Raw genomic sequence first — 27,366 nt, 5'->3', positions numbered from 1 at the left:
GCTTACAATTGTCTCCGTACTTCTGGTGCTCACAACTCGCTAACTGTACGTCTTTGGAATGTGGGAGACAACAGGGAACATGTGGAGGAAACGCACTCTGTCACGAGGAAAACATACAAACTCCTTACAGACAGCAGCAGAAATTGAACGCTGATCAATGATCATTGGAGCTGTGTTAACTGATCGTGCTAACTGCTGCATGACTGTGGGGTAGCACGGTAGCATAGTGGTTAATGCAATCACCTTACAGTGCCAGCAGTCAGAGACTGGGGTTCGATTCCTGTGAAAATGTGCCCTAACCTACCCCAGTTACAGAACATTACAGACCACCATCAACTCATTCCCATTGCGTATGTTGCATTAATGCCTTGTTTTGCAGCCTTTTCTTCACTGGCCTGTGTAATTTATGTTCTTCCTATGTGCCTGTGATGCTGCTGCAAGCAAGCTTTTCATTGTGTTACTATCTCACTACGTTTGCACCCATGACAATAAACTCGACCTGGAAGTGCTGGAAACACTCAGCAGGTTAGGCTTCACCTGAGGGAAGAGAAACAGGGTTAACATGACAGGACAAAAGCCCTTTCTCATTACTGGAGGGAGGGTGAGTGGGTGGGGGGAGGAGGGAGGAATGTCCTTAGTGGGGTTAAACCAGTGTCTCCTTGGGAAAAAGCTGCCAGCTAGGCTATCCAGTCACTGGGTGAATGGGAACAGTCAGAGACTGAGATTGGCCAGATAACTATTTCGTCCCAGCAGAGATTTGCCTGTCCCCCACCCACCCTAACAACTTAACAAGTTCCTTTTGTCTCCCTCCCAGTCTCCAACCCAAAACCTAAGAGTATTGTGTTCAGGTCTGGCTGCCGTGCCAAAGGAAGGATGTGAAAGTTTGAGAGAGCATGCAGAGGCGATTTACCAGGATGCTGCCTGGATTGAAAAACAGTTTTATGAGGAAAGATTAAGCAAGCTATGGCTTTTCTGATGGAGCGAAGGAGGACGAGCAATGACTTGATAGAGGTGTACAAGTTGATCAAAGGCATAAATAGAGTGGACAGGCAGAGACTTTTTCCCAGGGCAGCAATGGCTAATAGCAGAGGACATCCTTCTGAAGTGACTGGAGAAAAGTTTCTGGGGAATGTCAGAAGCAGGTGTGTTTTTTTAACACAGAGAGTGGGAAGTGGTAGCAATTTGAACAGTTTTCCTAAAGAGCTTCATTTATTTCAATGTTATACTTTAATTAACAATAAAATAATGAACATATGTACACAAGCAACATGACTCACCGTATTTTCCTTAAAAAGCCCATAATTATTGTTAATAATTCATTAATCACTGATAATCTCTGCTCAAAATTACCACAGCACCTGAGAGAATTTTTGAAGTCTATCATAAATTTGGGCACAAGCTCTTATAAAGATTTGCCACCCCTGATTAGGGAGTTACTAGAGACTGCAGATGCTGGAATATGGAGCAACAAGAAACTCAGTTGGTCAGGCTCATCTACGGAGGGAAATGGACAGTCCAGATGGAGGGTCTCCTTCTCCTGCTTGTTTCCTTCTAGTTTGACCTGAATTTCCTACCCTCTCCCTTCAGGCGGAAGATAAAAAAGCTTCTTTCCATCGTGGGGACAGCCCATCATCGAGGACGTTTATATCAGGCAGCTCCCCACCAACAATGCCCCCTCTAAGGTAAGCACGCACAATCTTCTTTAGCTACTAGCGCACAAAGGAATTTAAACTGTGCACAAAAGGTTGCCCTCTACCTCAATGGCAAGTCCAGTATATTTCATGATTGTACACAATCACATTCTGATTTCTGATGCGGACTGTGTTGACAATGCGGAGTTTGTGATGATCTGTCTGCAGATTTTGGAACTGGCTTAGTTATATCATTGTTATTGAAATTATTCAGCACTATATTCCGTATTCTGTGTTCAGTAGTAGGGGTTGCTGTCACTGAACAAAATTGCACAGCAGCAGTTAATTTGCACACTGGTCTTTACAAATTGGAGGGAACATTGCCCGCCATGAACCGGTCTATGCTCTTTTTCTTATTTTAATGCTGCTGCCAGGCAGGAGGTACAGCAGCCTGAAGACCCTCACCTCAGGATTCAACAACAGCTTCTCCCCCACTGACACCAGGTTCTTGCACCCACCTCAAAACACACTAAATCTACATCACACTTTACTCCCTCAAAGTGCGCTTATATCGTTGTGTTAGTTTTGTTTAATGCGTTGTGTGAATTACTTGCAATCTATGTTAATTTGAGTTTATTTCATTTGTATTTGTCATGCTACAAAATCTAATTTTCAAGATAGTTATGTATGCCCATGGCAATAAACTTGAATTTGGACGCTTGGACCAATGTATAGACTGCAAATGTTTTGAGCAGGAGCTCCCAACCCGCTTAATAGGTGGGGTCCTTGGCATTAAAAAAGGCTGGGAACCCCTGGTTTAGGCAGAAACCAAGCAAGTGGGATTAGTTTAGATGGGCATATTGGTCCGAATGGCCCGTTCCCATGCTATGTTATACTACAACTATCCAAGTCCTGAGTTTACATTTTGCTCCTGATTCCTGCATCTACAGTCTCTCGCGTCCACCATTGTGGAACCAGAATAATGTAACAGGGGAACAGGCCATTCGGCCAACGCGTCCATGCCGACCAAGGTGGCCACCAATGCTAGTCCTATTTGCCCCCGTTTGGCCTATGTGTTTTTAAACCACTTTCATCACGTACTTAGTGCAAACATCACTCCCTCTAGTTTCACACACACCGCTGTGCAGAGAAGTTTCCTTCTATCTGCGCCCTTCATAGTGTTACACCTCTATCCCAACGTGGTCTCGCCCTCGCTCTATCCCCTGCATCTTTCTGTCTTCTGTTTCTCTTTCCGGAGTTGCTATCTCGGCCGAGGTTTCCCGCGTCTCGACGCCTCTCGCCGGCTTCCTGGGTGGGGTCAGGGAGCGGAGCTGAATCGCCACTTGTTGCGAGAGCCGAGAGAAGCGACCAGGTCGGGCTGGGCGGAGGCAGCTTCTTCTGTGCCGAGCACCTGGGGGGGTGTCACAGCACACGCAGCCGAACCTGCTCGGCGAAATGGCTGACGAAAAGCAAGTGGAACTGTTCGTGAAGGTAGGGAGCTGTGGAGGCGGGCCAGTCCCTCTTCCCGCCGGGGGTGAAGGGGCTCCGGGGACGGCGGTGCGACTTCAGCCGCTGGCTGGGCCACTTGGCCCGGCTCCGGTAACATCGGACTCAACGTTTTCCAAACCGGTTGGGCTGGCTGACGAGCGCGAAGAGGAAAGGCTGTGTGTTCTCATCCGCTTCCCTTTGTGTGAAAGTTTCCGAGTATACGCGACCTTCTCATCTTCCCCTCACTGCCTAGTTCAGCTTGCCTCTTCTGCCTCCAGCACTCTCACAACCTGCTTTTCCCCTCCCCCTCTGGGCTTGCTCCCACTCTCTCTTCCCCTGTCCTATTTCCCCCTTCCCCCCTCCCGCTCTCTCACCCACCCCCCCCCCCCGGAAACTGTGTATGTGCACACATTATCCAGCATTCTGGGTGGGAGTTTAGCGGGCAAGGCAGGCTGCAGTACTTTAGTCAATCCATCCCCTAGCTCTGTAACACCCTCTAAGTTCCTCTTTTTATATTACTCATGCGTGATTCACTATTTGTTTTATTTGAACAAAAACACCCTGAATTCTCGTCTTGGGAGTGGAGGAGTCTTGAAGGGCTGGGAAGGAGAGGTGTGAGAGAGAGAAGGCGAGCGAGCCCCGTGCGTTTGTCCCGATATCTATTTTACAGCAATAGCCTATGAATTTCATTTTCAAACTCTCTACCAAGCTCTTCTCTCTGTCCCTCCCTCCTCTGAGACCATTAGTATCCTTCCTTCTCTTCCCCTGACTCTGTTTGCGCGTCTTCTCTGCCACACTTTCTTCCCCCACTTCACACTGTCCCTGAGCCTGTCCCCTCCCTCCTTACCCTCTGCTCCCAGGCTCTCTGCATGCCCAGTATTCTCCCTCCTTCACCCCCTCTGCAGGTCACCCAGGGGCTAACTGCGTCATCTCTTTGCCCACGTATACAGGGTGCTGGTTGGTGCAGTGAATACCGGGAGGCTGGGAGGAGGGAGTACCTTCCGAGTAAAGTCATGAATGGAGTTTACCGTCACTTGCAGCAGCATCGCATAAGTTCACAAGTTAAAGATAAACAGTTTTTTGTAAAAGGTGCATAATTAGTGCAAAAAAACAACAAATCAACAATTTTTAGTGCAGAGTGGTGCTTTATCTCTAAGATTCAAGATTGTATAATGTCATTTCCAGTGCACAAGTGTAAAAGAGAACAAAATAATTGTTACTCCCGTCTGATGCAACTCAATATGATAAAGAAAACAATAAAAAAAAGAGTAAATATAATTTAGCTTACATACATTAATTGTCCATAAAGTGATGCTAGGCAGGAGAGTGAATTGCATAAGGTGACCCTAACAGGAATTGATAAAGCACTGATGGTTGGGGGTGTAGATGGGAGGGTTAGTGGGTGGGGGTTTTGATCAGCTTTACTGCTTAGGCAAAGTAGCAGTTTCTGAGTCTGGTGGCCCTGGCGTGGATGGTGATTAGGATTGTGTCAGTTGGTTCAAGAAACAAATAAGACCATAAGCCCATAAGATATAGGAATGGAGGTAGGCCATTTGGCCCATCAAGTTTGTTCCACCATTCAATCATGATCCAATTCTTCCAGTCAACCTCACTACCCAGCTTTCTCTACATACCCTTTGATGCCCTGGCTAAAAGAAACATAGAAAACCTACAGCACAATACAGGCCCTTTGGCCCACAATGCTGTGCCAAGCATGTACTTACTTTAGAAATTACCTAGGGTTACCCATAGCCCTCTATTTTTCTAAGCTCCATGTACCTATCCAAGAGACTCCTAAAAGACCCTTTTGTATCCGCCTCCACCACTATCGCCGACAGCCCATTCCATGCACACCACTCTGCATAAAAATTTTACTCCTCTAAACCTACTTCCAAGCACCTTAAAACTGTGCCCTCTCACGCTAGCCATTTCATCCCTGAGAAAAAGCCTCTGACTATCCACATGATCAATGCCTCTCATCATCTTATACACCTCTATCAGGTCACCTCTCGTCCTCTGTCACTCCAAGGAGAAAAGGCCAAGTTCCCTCAACCTATTCTCATAAGGCATGCTCCCCAATCCAGGCAACATCCTTGTAAATCTCCTCTGAACCCTTTCTCTGGTTTCCACATCCTTCATGTAGTGAGGCCACCATAACCGTGCACAGTACTCCAGTTGGGTCTGACCAGGGTCCTACATAGCTGCAAGATTACCTCTTGGTAATGTTGCAGCTATATCAAGAACCTATCTATCTCTGCCTTAAATGCACCCAATGACTTGGCCTCCACAGTCGCTCGTGGGAACCAATTCCACAGATTAACCCTTCATGCCCTCTTGTCCTAGATTCCCCTAACAAGGGGAAATAATTTTGCCATTTCTAACCCGTTGAGGCCTTTTAACATTTGTAATGTTTGTATGCGATTCCCCCCCACCCCCCCATTCTCCTGAACTCCAGGGAATACAGCCCAAAAGCTGCCAGGCGACCCTCATATGGTAACCCTTTCACTCCTGGAATCATTCTCGTGAATCTTCGCTGAATCCTCTCCAATTTCAGTACAACCATTCTAAAATAAGGAGCCCAAAACTGCACAAAATGGTTGAAGAGAATTTGATGCTCCTGAACTTGGTGGTGTGGGTCTGGGTCTGTACATCTGTCCCTGTGGTAGCTACGAGAGGGTGGCAAGGACTGGGTGTGTGGATCTTTGAAGGATTTTGCCATCTTGAAGCAGAGGGATAATTGATGGTGGAGAGGGATGTGTCTGCAAGGCATTGGCCTGGGTCTATGACACTCTGCAGCTTCTTGCATTCGTATGCTTTCAAAATTGCCATAGTAAACCATGATGCAGATAATCAGGGCTCTTTCGACAGTACATCTGTAGAAGTTTCGGTGACAAACCGAACCTCCTAACAAAGTGAAGATGCTGACATGCCTTCTTCGTGTTTGCATCTACGCGCAGGGCTTGGGACAAGTCTGGTGCATCAACCCCCAGAAATTTAAAGCTGCTGACCTTCCGTGCCACAAACACGCACAGACCTACGCGCGCTCGTGCTCCTTCCCCTTCCTCAGAGTTATCTAACGGGAAATGGACCCTCCATCCACGATCTGCACATGGAGTCATATTGCGTGGGAATAGGACAGCAAGGAGAAGGCAGGGCCTGTGATCAGAGTCTGAAACAGGGTTATCATTACTGACATGTCATGAAATTTGTTGTTTTGTAGCAGCAGCCCAGTGAAAGGCAAAAGTTACCTTAAGCTGCATAAATAGAGAGTAAGTGGGGCATAATGTGATTGTATCCTTGTAGTAACCTTACTCGAACATATAAGGGAGTTTGATAGGAGAGACATTAGGATGAGGGACTAGTGGGAGACTCTCAAACAAGGGGAGACCCTTGGTGATCATGTAACACTGAGGTGGTGGCAATTTCCCAGAGGGTGGTGAATTTCTAGAATTGGAATTGCCTTATTATTATCACAGGTACAAGGATGCAGTAAAAAGCTTGTCTTGCAAACTGTGTTCAGACAAATCGGATCATTACATTGCAGATCAATGTAAAATAATAACAGAATGCAGAATAAAATGGGACAGCTACAGAGAAAGTGCAGTGGAGAGAATGGTAAGGTACAAGATCAGAAAGAGGTAGATTAAGGTCAGGAATCCATCTTATTGTAGAGAGGTTTGTTTGGCAATCTAAAGAACAGCGGGGTAGAAAAACGTCCTTTGGCCTGGTAGTACTTTCTGCCCCATTGGGTGCTGGAAGCTCGATCACTGGAAGCATTTAAAGTGGGGGTGCAAAAATATCTGGTACTTGAATAGCGAGGTGTGGAGAAATGGCACAAAAGAGGAGTTGAGGCCTGGACCGATTCACCATAATCATACTGAGGGGTGGGCTTGGTTTGAAAGGCCCAGAAGCCTACTCATAAGACTGTAAGACCTGGAAGCAGAATTAGACCATTCAGACCATCAAGTCTTCTCTGCCATTCCATCGTGGCTGATTTATTATCCTTCACAACCCCATTTTCATGCCTTCTGCCTAATCAAGAACTTATCATTCTTCACTTTAAATATACTCAATGGCTTGGCTTTCACAGCCATTCATGGCTAAAGAAATTCCTCCCTATCTATGTTCTAAATGGGCATATTCTGTGGTTGTGTCTTTTTGTCCAGACTCTCCCACTGCAGGAAACATCCACTCTGTCTTGCCTTTTAAATTTCGATAAGTTTCATTGAGCTCCCCGTCATTCTTCTAAGCTCCAGCAAGTACAGGCTAAGAGCCATCAAAAGTTCTTCGTACATTAACCCTTTCATTCCTGGAATCATTCTTGTGAACTCACTCTCCAATGCCAGCACCTTTTAGAAAAGGGGCCCAAAACTGCTCACAGCACTCCAAGCGTGGACTGACCAATGCCTCCAAAGCCTTAGCATTACATCTTTACTTCATATTCGAGTCCTCTCAAAATGATTGCTAGCTTTGCCATTTGCCATCCTGCAAGGTAACCTATAGAGAATCCTGCATGACTACTCCCAAGTCCTTTTGCACCACTGATTTTTGAATTTTCTCCCCATTTAGAATATGGTCTAACGTTTATTTGTCTACCAAACTGCATGACCACACACAATAATTCCATCTGCCACTTCTTCACCCATTCTCCCAATCTGTCCCAGTCCTTCTGCAGACTCCCAGCTTCCTCCACACTACCTGCCTCTCCACCTATCGATTTCATCATCCAAATCATTAACATATCATGTGAAAAACAGTCCCAATACCGACTCCTGCGGAATACCACTAGTCATCGGCAGCCAACCAGAAAAGTCTGCCTTTAATCACACTCTTTGACTCCAGCCAGTCAGCCAATTTTCTATCTATGCTAGTAATTTTCCTGTAATGAGCTCATATGCAGCACCTAGTCAAAAGCCTTCTGAAAATCTAAGTAAGTAACATCCAGTGACTCGACTTTGCCTATTCCGTTTGTTATTTCCTCAAAGAATTCCAACAGATTAATCAAGCAAATCTGCTCTTAATTTTCCCCTGCTCCAAATTTTTTTTTGTGCAGTTTAACATGAATGAATGAATGAATGAAATTTTATTTCGGTCAGTACAAACATAACAGAAAGCATTATTTTCAACAATGATTTCATAATGATGATTTCATAAGACAAAATTAAATAACAATCTTTAAACAGACCGAAAGGGTGTAGGCTGAAGCTACAGCTTATTACGCCTACCCCTCTTATACAAAAACATATTTGGCCTCAATCATCACATCAAAAGAAAAAATTTCATAATCTTTTTAACACAAAATCCAATTCTAAGTATCATTTATTTACATTACTCCCAATCATTTAAAATCATGTATTTTATATTTGTTCATTAAATTATTTTTAAATATTTTTTTTAGACTTGTTATGTGTGGTGCAGAGAAATTGGGGCTGGAGGGGAGAGGGTATTATTTCTGCCCTCTCCCAATTTGGAAAATGGCTCTGAAGCACAAGATCAAAAGAAAACTGCAGAGAGTTGTTAACTTAGCCAGCACCATCATGGACACCCAACACTGAGGACACCTTCCAAATGTAATGCCTCAAGAAGGCAGCATCCATCATGAAAGACCCTCACCATCCAGAAGATAAGCTCTTTTTGTTATTACCACAAGGGAGCAGGTGCGAGAGCATGATGTTTTAGGAATTTCTTCTTCCCCTCCGCCATTAGATTTCTGAACTGTTCACGAAACCATGAATAGTATCTCACTATTTTGCTATCATTTGCATTATCTAAAATTTCTTCAAGTACATTTTTAGGTATTGCACTGCTGCCACAAAGCAGTAAATTTCAGTGATAATAAACCTGACTCTGGTTCACTGATCTGAATCAGTGTTATAACCATATAACCATATAACAATCACAGCACAGAAACAGGCCATCTCGGCCCTCCTAGTCCATGCCGAACTCTTAATTTCACCTAGTCCCACCTACCCGCACTCAGCCCATAACCCTCCACTCCTTTCCTGTCCATATACCTATCCAATTTTACCTTAAATGACACAACTGAACTGGCCTCTACTGCTTCTACAGGAAGCTCATTCCACACAGCTATCACTCTCTGAGTAAAGAAATACCCCCTTGTGTTTCCCTTAAACTTCTGCCCCCTAACTCTCAAATCATGTCCTCTCGTTTGAATCTCCCCTACTCTCAATGGAAACAGCCTATTCACGTTAACTCTATCTATCCCTCTCAAAATTTTAAATACCTCGATCAAATCCCCCCCCAACCTTCTACGCTCCAATGAATAGAGACCTAACTTGTTCAACCTTTCTCTGTAACTTAAGTGCTGAAACCCAGGTAACATCCTAGTAAATCGTCTCTGCACTCTCTCTAATTTATTGATATCTTTCCTATAATTTGGTGACCAGAACTGTACACAATATTCCAAATTTGGCCTAACCAATGCCTTGTACAATTTTAACATTACATCCCAACTTCTGTACTCAATGCTTTGATTTATAAAGGCCAGCGTTCCAAAAGCCTTCTTCACCACCCTATCTACATGAGACTCCACCTTCAGGGAACTATGCACTGTTATTCCTAGATCTCTCTGTTCCACTGCATTCCTCAATGCCCTACCATTTACCCTGTATCTTCTGTTTGGATTATTTCTTCGGGATTTGGCCAGAAGCTGGAGTGGGCGGTGGGTTGAAACCCGGGTGCGGATTCCCTATGTACAGACAGCGCTAGAGGTGGGATTCAACCCATTTTGCTGGGGATGCCAGGCAGTGGTTGCAGGCTGTGACACCATCTAATCCACTGCCGTTTTAACCTCGGGGAAATGCCTGGTCGGGAGAGGAGCGGACCCAAGGGGGCCAAGAGGCTTGTTCAATTTCTGTTGGGGTAGTGGGTTCCCCCCCACCCTCACTTCCCTCTTCTCACTGGCGAGATCTGAAATGTACAGAGTGATAGGAGGGGTGGAGAGTTGGGTGGGTGAGTGCTGCAGAAAATTCCGGAAGGCTCATCTACCTCATAGGTGCATCTTCTGGAGACTGCAGCCTCCAAAGTGTGGGCGAGATTTGAAGTTGGTACAGACTTTGCTAAAATAGGATGAATTGTGTGTCATTGGTTAGAGTCTGCACTAAACTTAATAGCATTCATCTTAATAAATTCACAGTGAGGAGACTTAATAGCTATGTATTTCTTTTTAAAATGCTTGTTAATTTAGAAGAAAACCTGCAGGAAGATTAGAAGTACTGAATTTAATAGCAAGATTGAACTAGAAACATAGAAAACGTACAGCACAATACAGGCCCTTTGGCCCACAAAGCTGTGCTGAACATGTACTTTAGAAATTACCTAGGTTTACACATAGCCCTCTATTTTTTTAAGCTCCATGTACCTATCCAGGAGTCTCTTAAAAGACCCTATCATATTCGCCTTCACCACTGTTGCCGGCAGCCCCATTTCATGAACTCACCACTCTCTGAGTAAAAAAAATTACCCCTGACATCTCTGTAACTACTTCCAAGCACCTTAAAACTGTGCCCTCTCGTGTTAGCCATTTCAGCCCTGGGAAAAAGCCTCTGACTATCCACACGATCAATGCCTCTCATCATCTTATACACCTCTATCAGGTCCCCTCTCATCCTCCACCGCTCCAAGGAGAAAAGGCCGAGTTCACTCAACCTATTCTCATAAGGCATGCTCCCCTATCCAGGCAACATCCTTGTAAATCTCCTCTGCACCTTTTCTATGGTTTCCACATCCTTCCTGTAGTGAGGTGACCAGAACTGAGCATAGCACTCCAAGTGGGGTCTGACCAGGGTCCTATACAGTTGTAACATTACTTCTCGGCTCTTAAACTCTTTCCCACAGTTGATGAAGGCCAATGCACCCTATGCCTTCTTAACCACAGAGTCAAATTGTTCAGGACTCGGACCCCAATATCCCCCTGATCCTCCACATTGCCAAGTGTTTTACCATTAATACTATATTCTGCCATCATATTTGACCTATCAAAGTGAACCTCCTCACACTTATCTGGGTTGATCTCCATCTTCCACTTCTTTTGCATCCTATCAAAGTCCCTCTGACAGCCCTCCACAACACCCGCACTCCTTTGTCATCAGCAAAGTTACGAACCCATCGCTCCATTCCCTCATCCAGGTCATTTATAAGAATCACAAAGAGAAAGGATCCCTGAACAGATAGATCCCTGAGGCACACCACTGGTCACCTCCATACAGAATATGACCCGTCTACAACCACTCTTTGCCTTCTGTGGGCTAGCCAGTTCTGGACAGAGCCTTGGATCCCATGCCTCCTTACTTTCTCAATAAGCTTTATCAAATGCCTTGCTGAAATCCATATACTCTACATCTACTGCTCTACTTTCATCAACGAGCTGCAGCGATAATGTAAATACTTCAAAAGTTTGTTTTATAATCAAACTATGTATGCAGTATACAACTTTGAGATTCTTCTTCTCCAAATAGCCATGAAACAAAGTCAGTTTAAAGAAAAACAGCAGTCCCACCCACTTCACCCCCAGCAACAAAAAGAAGGGCAACACAATCATCAGCCTCTCCCAAATCTACCTCCCCCCACAAAATGAAATAAGAACATTGGTCCCCAAATCTCTCACTCACACAACTAACAAAAGTGCAACATTGACCCCAAAACCTCCCTCACCCCAAACAATCCATGCTGATATTTATACACAGTTTATTCCATATCCAGAAATTAACCTCAAATTTTATGTTTCATATTCCTTATTCTTTATCATTGTTGAATGCCAATTTTGTTTGTTGCATGTTGTGCCCTGACCTACGCACCACAGCAAATTCCTGATGCGTGTAAATGTATGTGGGAAATAAAGTTGATCTTTGATTGTGGTTGTGAGCTTTACAACGCACAGACTCTAACATTGGAAGAGTAAACCTTTGGACTCCCTTCTCACTGTTGCAGGAGCAATATCGTCTCTCTCTTTTCCTCCCTTGTTAGTGAGAGAGAGGCCCTATAGGATGTTGAGGTGCAGGGATGGACAGTGGTTTTTGATAGACTAGATTTTGGTCTCTGGGGATTTGCTTTTGCTTGCGAGATGGGGGTGTTGGAGGCTGATCTTTCTACTGGAGCAATTTGGGGGGTGGGGGAAGTGTTAATGCTTTTTCTGCTCTTTGTACATGGGAGTGGGAAGGTGGGGGCCTCGGGGATTCTAACATTTTTCTGTCATTCATTCTTTGTTTTTTTCTTGGTTTTGTTGATGTCTGCAAAGAGTAAGAATTTCAGGTCGTATACAGTATAAATTCTGTAACATTAAGTTGAACCATTGATCTGACCTTGAGTTAGAAACATAGAAAGCCTACAGTTCATTGACTTTATGCCAGCATTGGAGGCCAATCAGCCTATCTGGTCCATGCTATCTCCAAGCGGCAGTGCCATCCCTCAGTCCTCTTATTATCCTGCCCCTCTGCAACCTTCCATCTCTCTCACCTGAGCATTCACATCTTGTAGTGTAGTCTACACAGCAGCCATTAAGCCTATTGGCACATCTATTGTAGCTCCAAGAACCCCTATGGTGCTCTGCTGTGTTGTTCTGTTGCTGGTGTATGTGAGGAAAACAGATCATCCATGGGAAACCTTAAACTAGACGGTGCAGAAAGAGTTAAAGTTGTAGTGGAAGAAATCTGGAACCCCTCTTTGAGAGCCGATGCAGATAAATGATTTCATTTTGTTGGGGAAGGAGTTCAGAGACTCCCTGACCCACTCTGTATGGTGGCTTTCTTAGACTTATCCAGTCAACATATAATTTAAAGGCTGCCACAGATCAGAGGTGAGAGCTGACGTTGCTAGCTTTCCGTGATGTTCACTCCTCTCTCCAGGGCACTGGAGCTGTTCACTGTTCCATTGTTTGTCAATTTAAATGCTGGCCCAGATAGACTGAAAAGACAGGGTGTTGGGATCCAAGGCAAGACCGGATTTCCCTTGCTCTCCACGATGGTCATCTCCATAGCGCTGAGGCTATGAAACCATCCTGGCTGCTGTGCTCCATGCCCACTAATATGAACTGATAAGCGAGGCCTCGGCCTGCTCCAGCATTCAGATCCTAGGACTAAATTTGGTTTGGAACGCTGTTGTTCGTTTCAATTGTTTGCATGACTTGTATTTTTTTCTTCCTTTTGTGGATTGAGTGTTGGCCTTTTTATTTTTATTCTTTTTTCTTTAAATTGTTTGTTTTTTGTGTTTCTTGCTGTGTGGCTTCCTGTAAGCAAACAAATCTCAAGGTTGTATAATTTATACATTCTTTGATGATAAATGTGCTCTGTATCTTTCAATCAGTATCCACTTTATTAGCTACACCTGTACACCTGCTCGTTAATGCAAATATCTGATCAGCCAATCAAGTGGCAGCAACTCCATGCATTCAAGCATGCAGACATGGTCAAGAGGTTCAGTTATTGTTCAGACCAAACATCAGATTGGGGAAGGCATATGATCTAAGTGACTTTGGTGCCACAAGGGTTGGTTTGAGTATCTCAGAAACTGCTGACCTCCTGGGATTTTCATGCACAACAGTCTCTAGAGCTCACAGGCAATGGTGTGAAAAACAAAAAAAAATTAAGTTAGTGGCAGTTCTGTGGGCAAAGACGCCTTGTTAATGACAGTAACTCAAATAACCACACGTTACAACAAGTGGTATGCAGAAGAGCATCTCTGAACGCACAACATGTCAAACCTTGAAATGGATGGGCTACAGCAACAGAAGACCACAAGCATGCAGTGATGTTAGAAAGTTTGTGAACCCTGTAGAATTTTCTCTATTTCTGTATAAATATGACCTAAAATGTGATCAGGCCTCCATATAAGTCATAAAATTAGATAGAGAACCCAGTTAAATAAATAACACAAGAACATTATTCTTGTTCATTTATTTATTGAGAAAAATGATCCAATATTACATCATCCTGAGGTGATGCCTCCTACAAAAGTTATTTGGAATCATGTGTTCCAATCAATGAGATGAGATTGGAGGTGTGGGTTGTATAGGTGCCCTGCCCAATATTTACAGAAAAGACCCACGAAGTCCAGGTTACTGTCAGAGCCTGCTCTTCTCGAGAAAGATCTGTTTACGTGCACCATGCTTCGATCAAAACAACTTTCAGAAGATCTTAGAAGAACTGAAGAGATGCATGAAGCTGGGGGGAAAAAAGCCACAAAAGCATTTCTAAGGACCTGAGTGTTCATCAGTCCCCAGTAAGAGAAATTGTCTATAAATGGAGGAAACTCGGTACTGTTGCTACTCTCCCTAAGAGTGGGCGTCCTGCAAAGATCACACCAAGAGCATAACGTGCAATGCTGAATGAGGTGAAAAAGAACCCAAGGGTAATAACAAAAGACCTGCAGAAATCTCTAGAACTTGTTAAAGTACTGTTCATGTGTCCACTGTAGGAAAAACACCGAACAATGATGGTGTTCATGGAAGGACACCATGGAGGAAACCACTGCTCTCCAAAAACATTGCTGCTTGTCTCAGGTTTACAAAAGGCCACCTGGATGTGCTACAACGCTCTGGGACAATGTTCTGTGGACAGATGAGAAAAAATTGCACTTTTTGACAGAAATGCACACTGCTACGTTTGGCGGTAAAAGGGCACTGCACACTAACACCAAAGCCTAGTCCTAACTGTGAAGCGTGGTGGAAAGAGCATCATGGTCTGGGGCTGCCCTGCTGCCTCAGGGAGGCTTGCTGTTGTTGAGAGAACAATGAGCTCTATCAAGAGATTTTACTGGAGAATGTCAGGGTAGCAGCCTGTGGCCTGAAGTTTAATCGAAGTTGGGCAATGATCCAAAAGAAGAGTAAATCAACAACAGAATGGTTTAAAAAGAAGAAAGTTTGTGTTTTGGAAATGTGGTGTCAAAGTCCTGACCTTAATCCTATAGAAATGTTGTGGAAGGACCTGAAGCAAGCATTTCCTGCAAGGAAGCCCACCAACATCCCAGGGTTGAAGCAGTTTTGTCAGGAGGAATGGCCTAAAATTCCTCCAAGCTGATGTGCAGGACTGATCAACGGTTACCAGGAAATGTTTGGCTAAAGTTATGGCTGTACAAGGGGGTCACACCAGTTACTGAAAGCAAAGGTTCACATATGTTTGACAAAATATGTGTAATATTGGATCATTTTTCTCAATAAATAAATGAGCAAGTATAATTTTTTCATCTTAAACAAGAGAAAATCCAAGCAACACACACAAAATGCTGGGGGACCTCAGCAGACCAGTCAGCATTTATCGAAAAAAAAGTACTTACAACGTTTTGGGCCGAGACCCTTCAGCAGGACTGGAGAGAAAAAGACAAGCAGAGTTAAAAGGTGGGGGGAGGGGAAGGAGAAACACAAAGTTTTAGGTGAGGGGGGAAGGGGTGAAGTAAAGAGCTGGGAAGTTGATTCATGAAAGAATTACAGGGCTGGAGAAGGGGGATCTAATAGGAGAGGATGGAAGAAAGCAAAGGGGAGCAGCACCAGAGGGGGACGATGGGCAAGCAAGGAGATATGGTGAGAGAGGCAAAAGGGGATGGAGTGGGGGTGGGGGCATTACTGGAATTTAGAGAGATCAATGTTCATGCCATCAGGTTGAAGGCTACCCAGACAGAATATAAGGTGGTGTTCTTCCAACCTGAGTGTGGCCTCATCACCACGGAGGCAATGGATAGACATATCAGAATGGGAAGTGGACTTAAAATGGGTTGCCACTGGCAGATCCCACTTTTTCTGGTGAATGGAGTGTAGATGCTCGATGAAATGGTCTCCCAATCTATGTCAGGTCTCATCAATACAGAGGAGGCCACACTGGGCTTGCCAGACACGGTATGTGATCCTAACAGACTCACAGGTGAAGTGTCGCCTCAGTGAAGGACTGTTTGTGGCCCTGAATGGTAGTGAGAGAGGAGGTGTAGGGGCAGGAGTAGCACTTGTTCCACTTGCAAGGATAGGTGCCAGGAGGGAGATCAATGGGGAGGGACAAATGGACAAGGGAGTCGTGTAGGGAGCGATCCCTGTGGAAAGCAGAAAGTGGAGAAGGAAGGATGTGTTTGGTGGTGGGATCCCATTAGAATTTTTTTTGGGTTATTATTTAATTGGGTTCTCTATCTAGCTTTGGGACATAGGTGAAGATCTGATCACACTTTAGGTCATAATTCACAAACCTAGCACCACTATACACTCAGTGGCCACTTCATTAGGTACCTCCTGTAAATAATGAAGAGGCCACTGGGTGTAGTTCTTTCCCCTCTTCCCTTTTATTTTGGTTTCATTTTGATAGCTACCCCACTTCCTCTTTCAGAAGTGTGCTGTATCCGTTTCCAACGGCTCTGCTGATCACAGGATGAGAGGAGCAGCTTCTTAAACTCTTTTACAATCAATGCCACTGCCACTTTCTGTGAAGGTCTTGTGGAGATGGTTTGACTTTATTTACTTTACCAAGATTGTTTGAGAGTCTTGCAGATCCTCCCCCCTCCAAGGAGAATGGGCACATTAACCCCCTTCCCCTACCCCTTCGAATCGCTTCCGCAAATCTGATCTACGCTGCCTGCAGGTGAGATTAAGGGTTACAGAATCCCAGGAGTGTGGGCGGATTTAAGAGGCTGAGCAGCAACAGCCCCGGGGGCTCAGCTGTGCCTCCCGCTGTGTGCCACGAATGCTGATCGACGGGCTGTGGATCCTCAGGGAAGCAGGTTCGACTCTGACCTCGGGCGTTGTACGTGTGAAGTCTGTCTGTTGCCCCTGTGACCCTGTAGGCTTGTTCCCACATCCCAAAGACACACTACTAGATTAATTGGCTGTTTTAACTGATACCTGATGTAGGCTGGTAGTGGGATAATTCATCAAATACACCGCTGCATACATTTTAAAAAATAACACTTTTACTAATCTCTTCCCCTTTCCTTCTCAGCCCCGAAGAAGGGTCTTGGTCCAAAACTTCGACTGTCTATTAATTTCCATATATGCTGCCTGAGCAGCTGAGTTCTCCAGCATTTTGTGTCTGTTGCTTGTTAATAATTTCAAGAATGTTATGAAATAGCAGACTTTCCAAGCAGAAATGCAAGAGATTCTGCTGGAAATCCAGAGCAATACACACAAAATGCTGGAGGAACTCAGCGGGTCAGGTTGCATCTACAGAGGGGAATAAACAGTCTGTGCTTCAGGCTGTCACTCTTCGTCAGTTCCTCATGATAGGGGCTGCTTATTCCCTTCCATCCGTGATGCCGACCTGCAGCGTTTTGTGTGTGTTCCAAGGAGATAGAAACATAGAAAACCTACAGCACAATACAGACCCTTTGGCCCACAAAACTGTGCTGAACATGTATTTACTTTAGAAATTTCCTAGGGTTACCCTCTAGCTCTCTAGATTGTGATGAAGAATCTCATCCAGTGGCCTTTGCAGGCCTTCTGGTACTCCCGGTTGCAGGGACGCTACATGAAACTGCTTAATTGACCACTATAAATTGCCTTTCGTGTGCAGGTGAGTGGTAGCACCTTGGGGAAAATTAATGGAAATGCAAGAAGAATTTTTAAAATAGGATTAATTTAAAATGAGTGTAAAAGATGGATGGGCTGAAGGGCCTGTTTTATGTTGATCCTCTTCTCAGACAAGGATCATCCTGTCCAGCACAAGCGTCTAAGAAACTGAGAAGGATCCTCGGCCTTCCCAATTTCAAATTCTAATCAGAACTGTGAAGGGTAGAAATGATGCCATCTTCCACCTGATCCCACTTTCCCTGCATCTTACAAAGATTAACTTTATTTGTCACGTGTGCCTCGAAACATACAGTGAAGTGTGTTGGGTTTCCCTCGTGTGTGTGTGTGTCACGGATTTTGCCGGGGGGAGCCTGCAATTGTGGCCACACTTCCAATACCAACGTAGCATCCCCACAACTCGCTAAACCTAATCGCAGGTCTTTGGAATGTGGGAGGAGACCAGCGCGCCCGGAGGAGATCCTCACGATCATGGAGAATGTGCAAACTACTTACAGACAGAGGCAGGGATTGAACTGACACTAAAGCGATTTTGCTAACCGTGACACTACTGTGCTGCCGGAGACCTGACAGAAATTGTGGGCGGGAGGGACCTCAGTGAGAGGGATCACAAAATCTTTCCTTGTTCTTCAGCTCTTCCCTCTCCCGACACATGCTGTTTAATCTGTAATATATTGCAGTTTTGGAGTATTTTGTACGTGACAAGGATTGCTGGAGGGTACTTGGCCCATTCACTGTACAATGCCTTTATTGTCATTCCTTTCCCAGAAGCTTACAGATAAGAATTGTGGAATCTTGTCTTTGTCGACTAGGAATCTTCCATAACAACGCGTACAAAATGCCGGTGACGGCTCAGGATCGATGAAGGATTTTGGCCAGAAACATCAACTAATTATTTCCCTCCGTAGATGCTGCTTGACCCGCTGAGCTCCTCCAGAATTATGTGTGCATTGCTCTGGATTGCCAGCATCTCTCGGGTCTCGTGTCTTTAAGAGCCTTCCACGTCGGTTGGTTCTTGTGTCTAACGTGGCTTTCAGAGCTAATACCTTCCGAAGCTAGGGACTCAGATGGGTTCAGCGCTGCGCTCCGGTACAGCCAGTGAGGAGTTTCCGCATTCTCTCCCTGGCCTTGCGGGCTTCCCCTGGGTGCTCCAGTTACCCCACCCCTAACGTATCCCAAAGGCATGCAGTTTGGTTGCTCAACAGGCTGCTGTAAATGGCCCCCAGTGTGTCTGTGTGGTGGCAACTCGGGGAAGTTGATCGGAATGTGAACAGAATTTTAGAAATAGGATTCACATGAAATGGAGTGTTAAAGTATTAGCTGAAGTGTCAGTTTCAATGCAATATCTCTCTATAATAAAGATTGTTCTATCCATTTCTGGAGGATACTTCCGGAGCTGAGGAAAGATCTTCACCTCCAGATGCCTGATAAGTCAGTCATAGAGTACTAAAGGCATAGGAAAAGGCCCTTCAGCCCATCTAGTCCATGCCAAACTGTTTAGTCTGCCTAGTCCCATTGAGCTACTCCTGGACTACAGTTCTACCTACCCCTCCCATCCCCGTACTCACCCAAAGCTCTCTTTAAATTTTGAGTTTAAACCCACAGCCTCCTCTTACATTGACAGCTTGTTCCATGCTCTCAGCACCCTCTGAGTGATGAGGTTCTCCCTCCAGTTCCCCTTAGCTATCTCACGTGCTGCCGGGGGAGGAGGTGGGAGCAGAAATGACTGCAACATTAAAAAATGTGAATATGTTTACGCTCACTTATAAACGCCAACTCTCAGTACCAAACCGTTCTGGGCTTGGCATCTTGCGAAAATGTGAATGAAGGCCAAATTAAAGGGAAGGGAATAGATTATATATAGGCAAATGAGATTAGGCTGGCACCATGCTCAGCATCGACACAATGGCCTGTTTATGGGCTGTGCTGTTCTATTACTCTGTAAAATCCACCAGAGCATACTATGCTTTTGATATTAAGTTTCCTTTCTGCTGCCATGAATTCCTGCATCATGGTGGGCCTTCCACAGCACCACCCCCCACCCCCCAAAGCCAGGATTTTAAAATGTGGTCCTGGAAGTTCTGTGGGAGGGTGGAGAAGGGCAGATGAAAATGGAAGCTGACCCAGTGCTGTACTCACACAGGGTTTACTTTTCTTGCTCCTTCTCACACCCCTTTGTGTTTGCAGGACAAGGCAGCGCTGACTCTGAGGGGTGTGACAGGCCCTTCTCCTTCTATTTACTTTGCTGTTGATCCGCATTTTTTTCTTTGCAAGATGCCAAGCCCGTAATGCCTTGGGAATGTGAGGTGAACATTTATAAACGAGCACAAACATTGCTGTCGCTCCCCAGGGTGTGTTCCTCTTGGAAATTGAAGGTGCTGTCACCTCCCTCGGGTTGCCCTCCTCCTTCCTTTTCTCCCATGATCCGCTCTTACCTCCCATCAAGTTCCTCCTTGTTCAGCCCTTTACCTTTTTCCCCCTATCACCAAGCAGCTTCTTAGTCCACCCATCTGGTCTCCCCTGTCAGCTTGGACTCCGTGCCCTGACTCCACATTCGGGGTTCTTCCCCCCAACCTCCACCCTCTTCCTTTCCGGTCCTGATGAAGGGTTTCAGCCTGAAAAGTCGGGTCTTTACTCCTCTCTGGACCTGCTGTGTTCCTCCAGCATTCCATGCATGTGTTACGAGCTCTTGCAGAGGGGTGCGGATGCTTTGCTGATGAGTATTAAAGCTGAGAGATTACTGGATGTTGAAGCATAAAGATTAATGAATGTGGTTCCAAGGGGGGTGGATTTCAGTGAAGGGTCGAGCTGCAGGAATTGTGGTTGTTTTTTGGAATAATCTGAATCAGGTTTATTGTCACTAAGATGAATCATGAAATTTGTGGGTTTGCGGCAGCAGTACAATGCAATACAAATTACTAACAAGAAAATCTGCAGATGCTGGAAATCTGAGCAACACACACAGAATGTCCTGCCGAAGGGTCTTGACTCGAAACGTCGACTGTACTCTTTACCTAAATGCTGCCTGGCCTGCTGGGTTCCTCCAGTACTTTGTGTATGTTGCTTTAAGCTACAATAAAAAAGAATGCTAAGGAGGAATAGTGAGGTCGTGTTCATGGACTGTTTGGGATCCTGATGGCAGAAGAGCAGAAGCTACGATGTTGATTAAATGTCTTCAGACTCCTGTACTTCCTTCCTGATGCTTGTAATGAGAAGAGGGCATGTCCTGGATGGTGAGGGTCCTTCACGATGAATGCTGCCTCTTGAAATGGATTGGATGGGCTCATGCCCGTGGTGCTGCTGGCTCAGTCCTTTGTCGTCTCTTTCGAGCTCTTGCGGTGGCCCTTCCCTAGCAGGTACAACCAGGCAAATTTGTAGAAATAATCCAGAGTCTTTTGCGACATACTGCAAGGAGAACTGAATGACAGTCTGATAGGGGTGCAAGAGAGGGGGACAGACAGAGTGAGGTGACGGAGGCTCTTTCTGCTATGTGGGCACAGAACAGGAGAATATGAGGAAAGGCTGTGTAATCTGGAGCTCGATGCTGGAAGGGAGGTGGATTCGGTCAGGGAGGAGACCAGAAAGTCTCTTCAGGATTTACTTCCACACTACCATCGGGTTTTTGAAGCATCCTGAAAAACCCCTAATTTAATCTTGGACTATATTTCCTTCAACTTTTCAAGTTACCTGCCATGTTACCACCCTGAGCATGTAGATCCACAGCAATAAGTCTGACTTTGAAATAATCTGTGTGGAAAGAGTAGGAGAATAGGGTCAGTGGGGTTGCTCTGCCTGGAGCTGGCATGGACTCAATGGGCTGAAAGACCACCAGTGCCTTATTAGTTCTGTAGGGAATTGAGGGATGTTTTTGGCAGAGTGGAAATGAGAAATAATACATGATTGAACTTGTATGATGGCACAAAAATTTTCTATTTCGACTTAGATTTTTTTAAGTTACTCTCTCAGGGGCTTTTTCTATGTTCACCTTTTGGAGTGAGCAAGCACTTATGTCTGACAACCCTGTCGTGACTCTCCTTTGAATAGATGGTTGCCATATCCTTCAAACCAGCATTGTTCCTGTGGATTTCTTTCTCCGATCTTACCGCCACCACCCCCCCCACCCGAACACTCTTTTGCCTGTGAGCCACTTAGTGGTAACCTTGCCCGCCAGCTTCCATGGGCTGAAAATGCTGGGACCAGTGGTGTCTGCCTCGCTCCTGTCATCTCCGGCCTTGCCAAGAACCTGACTGTTGACTGAGCCCCAGGCTGCGAGCCAAGTGTGTCCGTTGCCGTGGTTACCTGGCACCATTCCTTGCATCACGTAATCTGATTGAATCATTTGAGTTTGTTTTTTTTTGTTCTCACCAGTATCTTCTTTTTATTGGGACTTTTACATTTCTTTGATGCAGCTTTGCACTTCCAAATGTCAGTGTACAGAAGCAGACTCAACTTGAACAGACCCGTATGCTGAAAGTGAACAGTTTACCTCATCGTGGCCCCTGCATCCTATCATCTACCCACACTGCACTTTCTCTAACTGTAGCACTCTATTCCACGTTCTGTTACTATTTTCCCCTTCTATTGCCTCAGAGTACTTGTGTATTTTGAGCAAGTGTGTATGGACGATTAGCAAAGGTATGTTCTCATACTATATCTCTGTACATGTGACATGAATAAACCGGTACCTACAGACCAAGACGACAGGGTAGAGGGCACCATGGTGCAGCAATGAGTGCCATCTTTCACTGATTGAGGTTCAATTCCCACTACTGTCTCTAAGGAACCTGTACGTTCTCCTTGTGACCCCGTGGGTTTCCCCTGGGTGCAGTGATTTTCCTCCTGAATAGGTCTGCTTCTGGCCCATAATCTAAAGCTCCATAGGTTACACCTTCAGATACCTGGGCGGCCCAGTCGCTTTCCAGCTCCAGCGATCATCGGCTCGGGTTCAGTTCCTGCTGCTGGCTGTAAGGAGTTTGCAAGTTTTCCCCGTGACCGTGTAGGTTTCCGCCGGGCTCTCTGCTCTCCTCTCGGGTTCCAAGTACTAGCATGTGTGGTTAGAGTTAGTGAGGGGCAGGCGCCAGAAGCATGGCGACACGCGTGGGCTGCCCAGCACAATACTCGCTGATTTCAGAATCCATTTTAATATCACTGGCATATGTTGTGAAATTTGTTAATTTTACGCCAGCAGTACAATGAAATACATGATGCATAAATATGGAGAAAAAACTGAGATACATTAAGTATATATGTCTAATAAATAGTTAAAATAAATAGTGCAAAATAACAGAAATAAAAAAAGTAGTGAGGTAGTTCATGGGATCAATGTCCAATTAGGATTCAAATGGCAGAGGGGAAGAAGCTGTTCCTGACTCGCTGAGTTGGGGCTACTCTGCCTCCTTCCTGATGGTAGGAGCGTGAAGAGGGCATGTCTGGACTCGTGGGGATCCTTAATAATGGACACCGCCTTTTAACAGAAACAATGCATTTCACTGTATGTTTTGATGTACATGTAACAAGTAAGGCTAAACTTTATGTACAAAACACAAAAATACAACTGCAAATGCAGTGGATCAAGAATACGTACACAACGCTGGAAGAGCTCAGCAGGTCAGGCAGCATCCGTGAGAAAAGAGTAGCCAACGTTTTGGGCCGAGACCCTTCATCGGGAATGGGGGGGGAGGGGAAGAGAGGGCCGAAGCTCAGTAATAGAGATAGGGGAGGGGGGTAGGGCCTAGAGGCGCCAGGTGGAGAAACAATCAGAGGAAAGATAAAGGGGGGAGGGGGGGGATAAGCATGAAAGAACTGTAGAGATAAAGAAGCAGAAAGTTGAAAGGGGAGAGAGGCAGAGAGGGGGGATGGGGAGGGAATTACCAGAAAATGGAGAATTCAACGTTCATACCTCCAGGTTGGAGGCTACCCAGATGGTATATGAGGTGTTGCTCCTCCAACCTGAGTTTAGCCTCATCATGGCAGTAGAGGAGGCCATGTACGGACATATCTAGATGGGAATGAGAGGCAGAGTTGAAGTGGGTGGCAACCGGGAGGTCCTGCCTATTGTTGCGATGCTCGACGAAGCGGACCCCAATCTGCATCGGGTCTCGCCGATGTAGAGGCGGCCGCACCGGGAGCACCGGATGCAATAGACAACTCCAGCAGACTCGCAGGTGAAGTGTTGCCTCACCTGGAAGGACTGTCTGGGGCCCGGAATGGTTGTAAGGGGGGAGGTGTGGGGACAGGTGTAGCATTTGCGCTTGTAGGGATAAGTGCCAGGTGGGAGTTCCGTGGGGAGGGACGTGTGGACCAGGCAGTCGCAGAGGGAACGATCCCTGCGAAAAGCTGAGAGGGAAAGATGTGCTTAGTGCTGGGGTCCTGTTGAAGGTGACGGAAGTTGTAGAGGATAATATGTTGGATCTGGAGGCTGGTGGGGTGGTAGGTGAGGACAAGGGGAACACGGTCCCTGTTGTGGTGACGGGAGGATGGGTTAAGGGCTGAAGTGCGGGAAGTGGAGGAGATGCGGGTGAGGACATCTTTGATGATGCCAGAAGGGAAAACATGATCCTGAAAGAAAGAGGACATTTGAGAAGTCCTGGAACGGAAAGCCTCATCCTGGGAGCAGATGCGGCGGAGACGGAGGAACTGGGAATAGGGAATGGCATTTTTGCATTGGGCAGGGTGGGAAGAGGTATAGTCAAGATAGTTATGGGAGTCAGTGGGTTTGTAGAAGATATCAGTGGATAGTCTGTCTCCAGAGATGGAGACTGAGAGATCAAGAAAAGGGAGAGAATGGACCAAGTGAATTTAGGGCTGGTTTAGAATCAAAGTTGATGAAATTGATGAGCTCAGCATGAGGAAGCAGCACCAATGTAGTCGTCGATGTAGCGGAGGAAAAGTTGGGGAGTGGTGCCAATATAGATTTGGAGCATAGACTGTTCCACATAACCCACAAAGAGGCAGGCATAGCCGGGGTCCATGTGAGTGCCCATGGTTACGCCCTTGATCTGGAGAAAGTGGGAAGAACCAAAGGAGAAGTTATTGAGAGTTAGAACAAGCTCTGCCAGCCGGAGGAGTGTGGTGGTGCTGGGGAACTGGTGGGGTCTGTTATCCAAAAAGTAGTGGAGGGCTTTGAGGCCTTTTTGATGGGGGATGGAGGTGTATAAGGATTGAACATCCATGGTAAAAATGAAGTGGTCGGGTCCGGGGAATTGGAAGTTATTGAAGAGGTGAAGGGCATGAGATGAATCCTGGATGTAGGTGGAGAGAGACTGAACTATGGGGGATAAAATGGAGTCCAGGTACGCAGACTCAAGTTCTAAACTTTTTATCTTTTCGTAATAGCAAACATGAAACCAGTTTTTGTAAACCGGTGTTGCAAAATTCCCATTGGAAGGAATACCATACCCTGTGAAGATGCCCTATCGCGTCATATCCTAATGTGCGCGCGCACACACCCTGACCCATTGTGATCCTTGTGTCTTGCTTCAGATACCAGCCGCTGCACTGTCTTGTATCTCCACTGCATTTGAATCTGGCAGACTAAAGCAGTCATGTAAAATTTGTACTTAAATCCAGAACAAAAGCATGAAAATGTGAAGTGATACGCTTTTGGGAGGTCAAACTTGAAGATGTAGGGTACAAAATTGATGGCAGGATTCTTAGCAGTGAGGAGGAACAGTGGGATCTTCAGATCCCTAACAAATCTGCTTCTACCACCCCTGGCAGAACATTCCATGCATCTGTATGTTTATTTATATACATATATAAATAATCTGTCTCTGATGTTCCCCTATAATTTCCTTCAATCACATTAATGGTATATCCACTCATTAGAGCCATTACCACCCTGGTTGTTCACTCCTTCTGTGCCTCTTATCATTTTATACCCCTCAATCAGCTTGCCATTCATCCCCCTTCACTCTACAGAGAAAAACTGTAGCTCGCTCAACCTAGCCTCATAAAACATGCTCTCTAATCCTGGCAGCATGCTGGTGAATCTCCTCTGCATCCTCTCTAAGACTTCCACATCTGTCCTATAATGGGGCGACCAGAACTGACCACAACACTCCCAAGTGTGGTCTAACCAAGAGCTTGATAGAACTTCAACATTACCTCAGGAGTTTGCACGTTTTATTTGTGATGTGAGTTTCCTCCCACATCCCAAAGACGTGTGAACTGGTTGGTTCATTGCTCCTGGTGGGTGTGTGGTGGAGTCTGAGGGGAGCCAATGTGAATGTGTGGGTCTCCTCCCACGTTCCAACATTGAGTGAACTAGTTGGTTAATTGCTCCTGATGGAAGAATCTAAAGAGAAACTGATGTGAGAGTGCGAGAAACAGTAGGTCACAGTAATATAAATTGGGGGGGGGGGAGGTGGATGGAATTGGGACTTCTGGTAATTCCATCCTCCTGTGACACTTCTTGACTTGACTTGATAAGTGTTGAAGGTGCATGAAACTGCAGATGCCAGAATCTAGAACAATGCTCAAAGTGCTACAGGAACTCAGTGGGTCAGACAGCATCTCTGGAGAGAAATGGACAGTCAACATTTCTCGTTGGACCTTTCAGCTGGACAGAAATATGCAGGAGATATATAAAAAGGTGGGAGAAATAGATGGAGCAAGAGCTGGTGTGTAATGTGGCATTGGAATTGGTTCATGTGTACGGAGATGTGGTGAAAAACTTTTGTTTGCATGATTTCTAGATGGGTTGTGCCAAACGTAAAGTACATCCAAGGCAATGCTTTTCCTTGCTGGTGTTGAGAGGGGGGATCATTGCTTGCTACTGCTTACGCGTGGGAGGGAGGGGAGCTGGTGGGACTTTGGGTTTCTAAAATTTAACTCATTAGTCTTTTGGGGCTCTCCTCTGTTTTTGTGGATGGTTGCCAAGAATACAATATACATTTCTCTAACATTAAATGTACCTCCGAAACCTTTGAAGACATGAAAAGGAAAATGATTGCTGGACGAAGTATTACTGTTACAAAGCGCAGTGCAGGTAGACAAATAGTGCAAGGGCCCCAGTGAGGTTGACTGGGCAATCTAGGGTTGATCTTTTAGTCTTTGAGGGTCTGGAGGTGGTAGAGATGATGTCTTTGAGTATGATGCTATAAAAGGGTTCCACATTAAGAGGAAATGTGTGTGTGAGAGAGAGTGGCCTTACTCTGATCAGACAACTATAGACCAGGACTGACTCTGAGCCCTCACCCAGCCCCAGAGGGGAAGTGGTTACCTCCAGGACTCTGTGCCGATAAAGACAAATGGCTTCTTTTAGTTTCTGCAGAGCTTGCTGAGCAAGACTTTCCTTACCCTGCAACGATGCAGATCTTTGTCTATGAGCAAGCAGGTACTGCTTCCTGCTCTGTGGCTCTTGCCTCAGCTGCTTGGGGAAGTGTTTGCTCCGTGCATACAACGGGTCTGCAACTTAGAAGGTCATTTGGCCCCTCGAGCTTGCACCACCTCCTAATGAGACTGTGACCGATCTGACTATAACCTTGATTCATTTTCCCCACCTCCCTGGTGCCCTTTCACCCTTTATCTCTGCCTGAAAATATTCAGAGCTTCAGCTTTGTAGAAGAAAGATCCAAAGGCAAAATGCTCTGAGAGAAAAATATTTGATTCATCTCTGTTCTTGCATGCTTTCCAAAGCTTCCATCTATCACCTGCCAGCATCTCTCACTACTTCCACTCTCTCTTCCTCCATCTGCCTATCTCCCCTCCTCAACTGGATCCACCTATCACCTG

General features: G+C 45.6%; 1 protein-coding gene across 1 annotated transcript in view; it reads left to right on the top strand.

The window, feature by feature from the left end:
• Positions 1-2,872: 2,872 nt before the first annotated feature.
• LOC132394587 (chloride intracellular channel protein 1-like) overlaps positions 2,873-27,366 on the top strand; it is a 56,006-nt gene continuing 31,512 nt past the window's right edge. The window contains exon 1 of the mRNA XM_059970908.1: positions 2,873-3,122. Within this exon, the coding sequence (XP_059826891.1) occupies positions 3,087-3,122 (36 nt within the window). The 5' untranslated portion in view covers positions 2,873-3,086. The remainder of the gene's footprint in view (positions 3,123-27,366) is intronic.

The sequence above is a fragment of the Hypanus sabinus genome, chromosome 5 (genome assembly GCF_030144855.1).
Source record: "Hypanus sabinus isolate sHypSab1 chromosome 5, sHypSab1.hap1, whole genome shotgun sequence".
Classification (NCBI taxonomy): Eukaryota; Metazoa; Chordata; class Chondrichthyes; order Myliobatiformes; family Dasyatidae; genus Hypanus; species Hypanus sabinus.
Note: the sequence above shows the minus strand (reverse complement) of the source record. Positions and strands in the feature narration are given on the sequence as shown.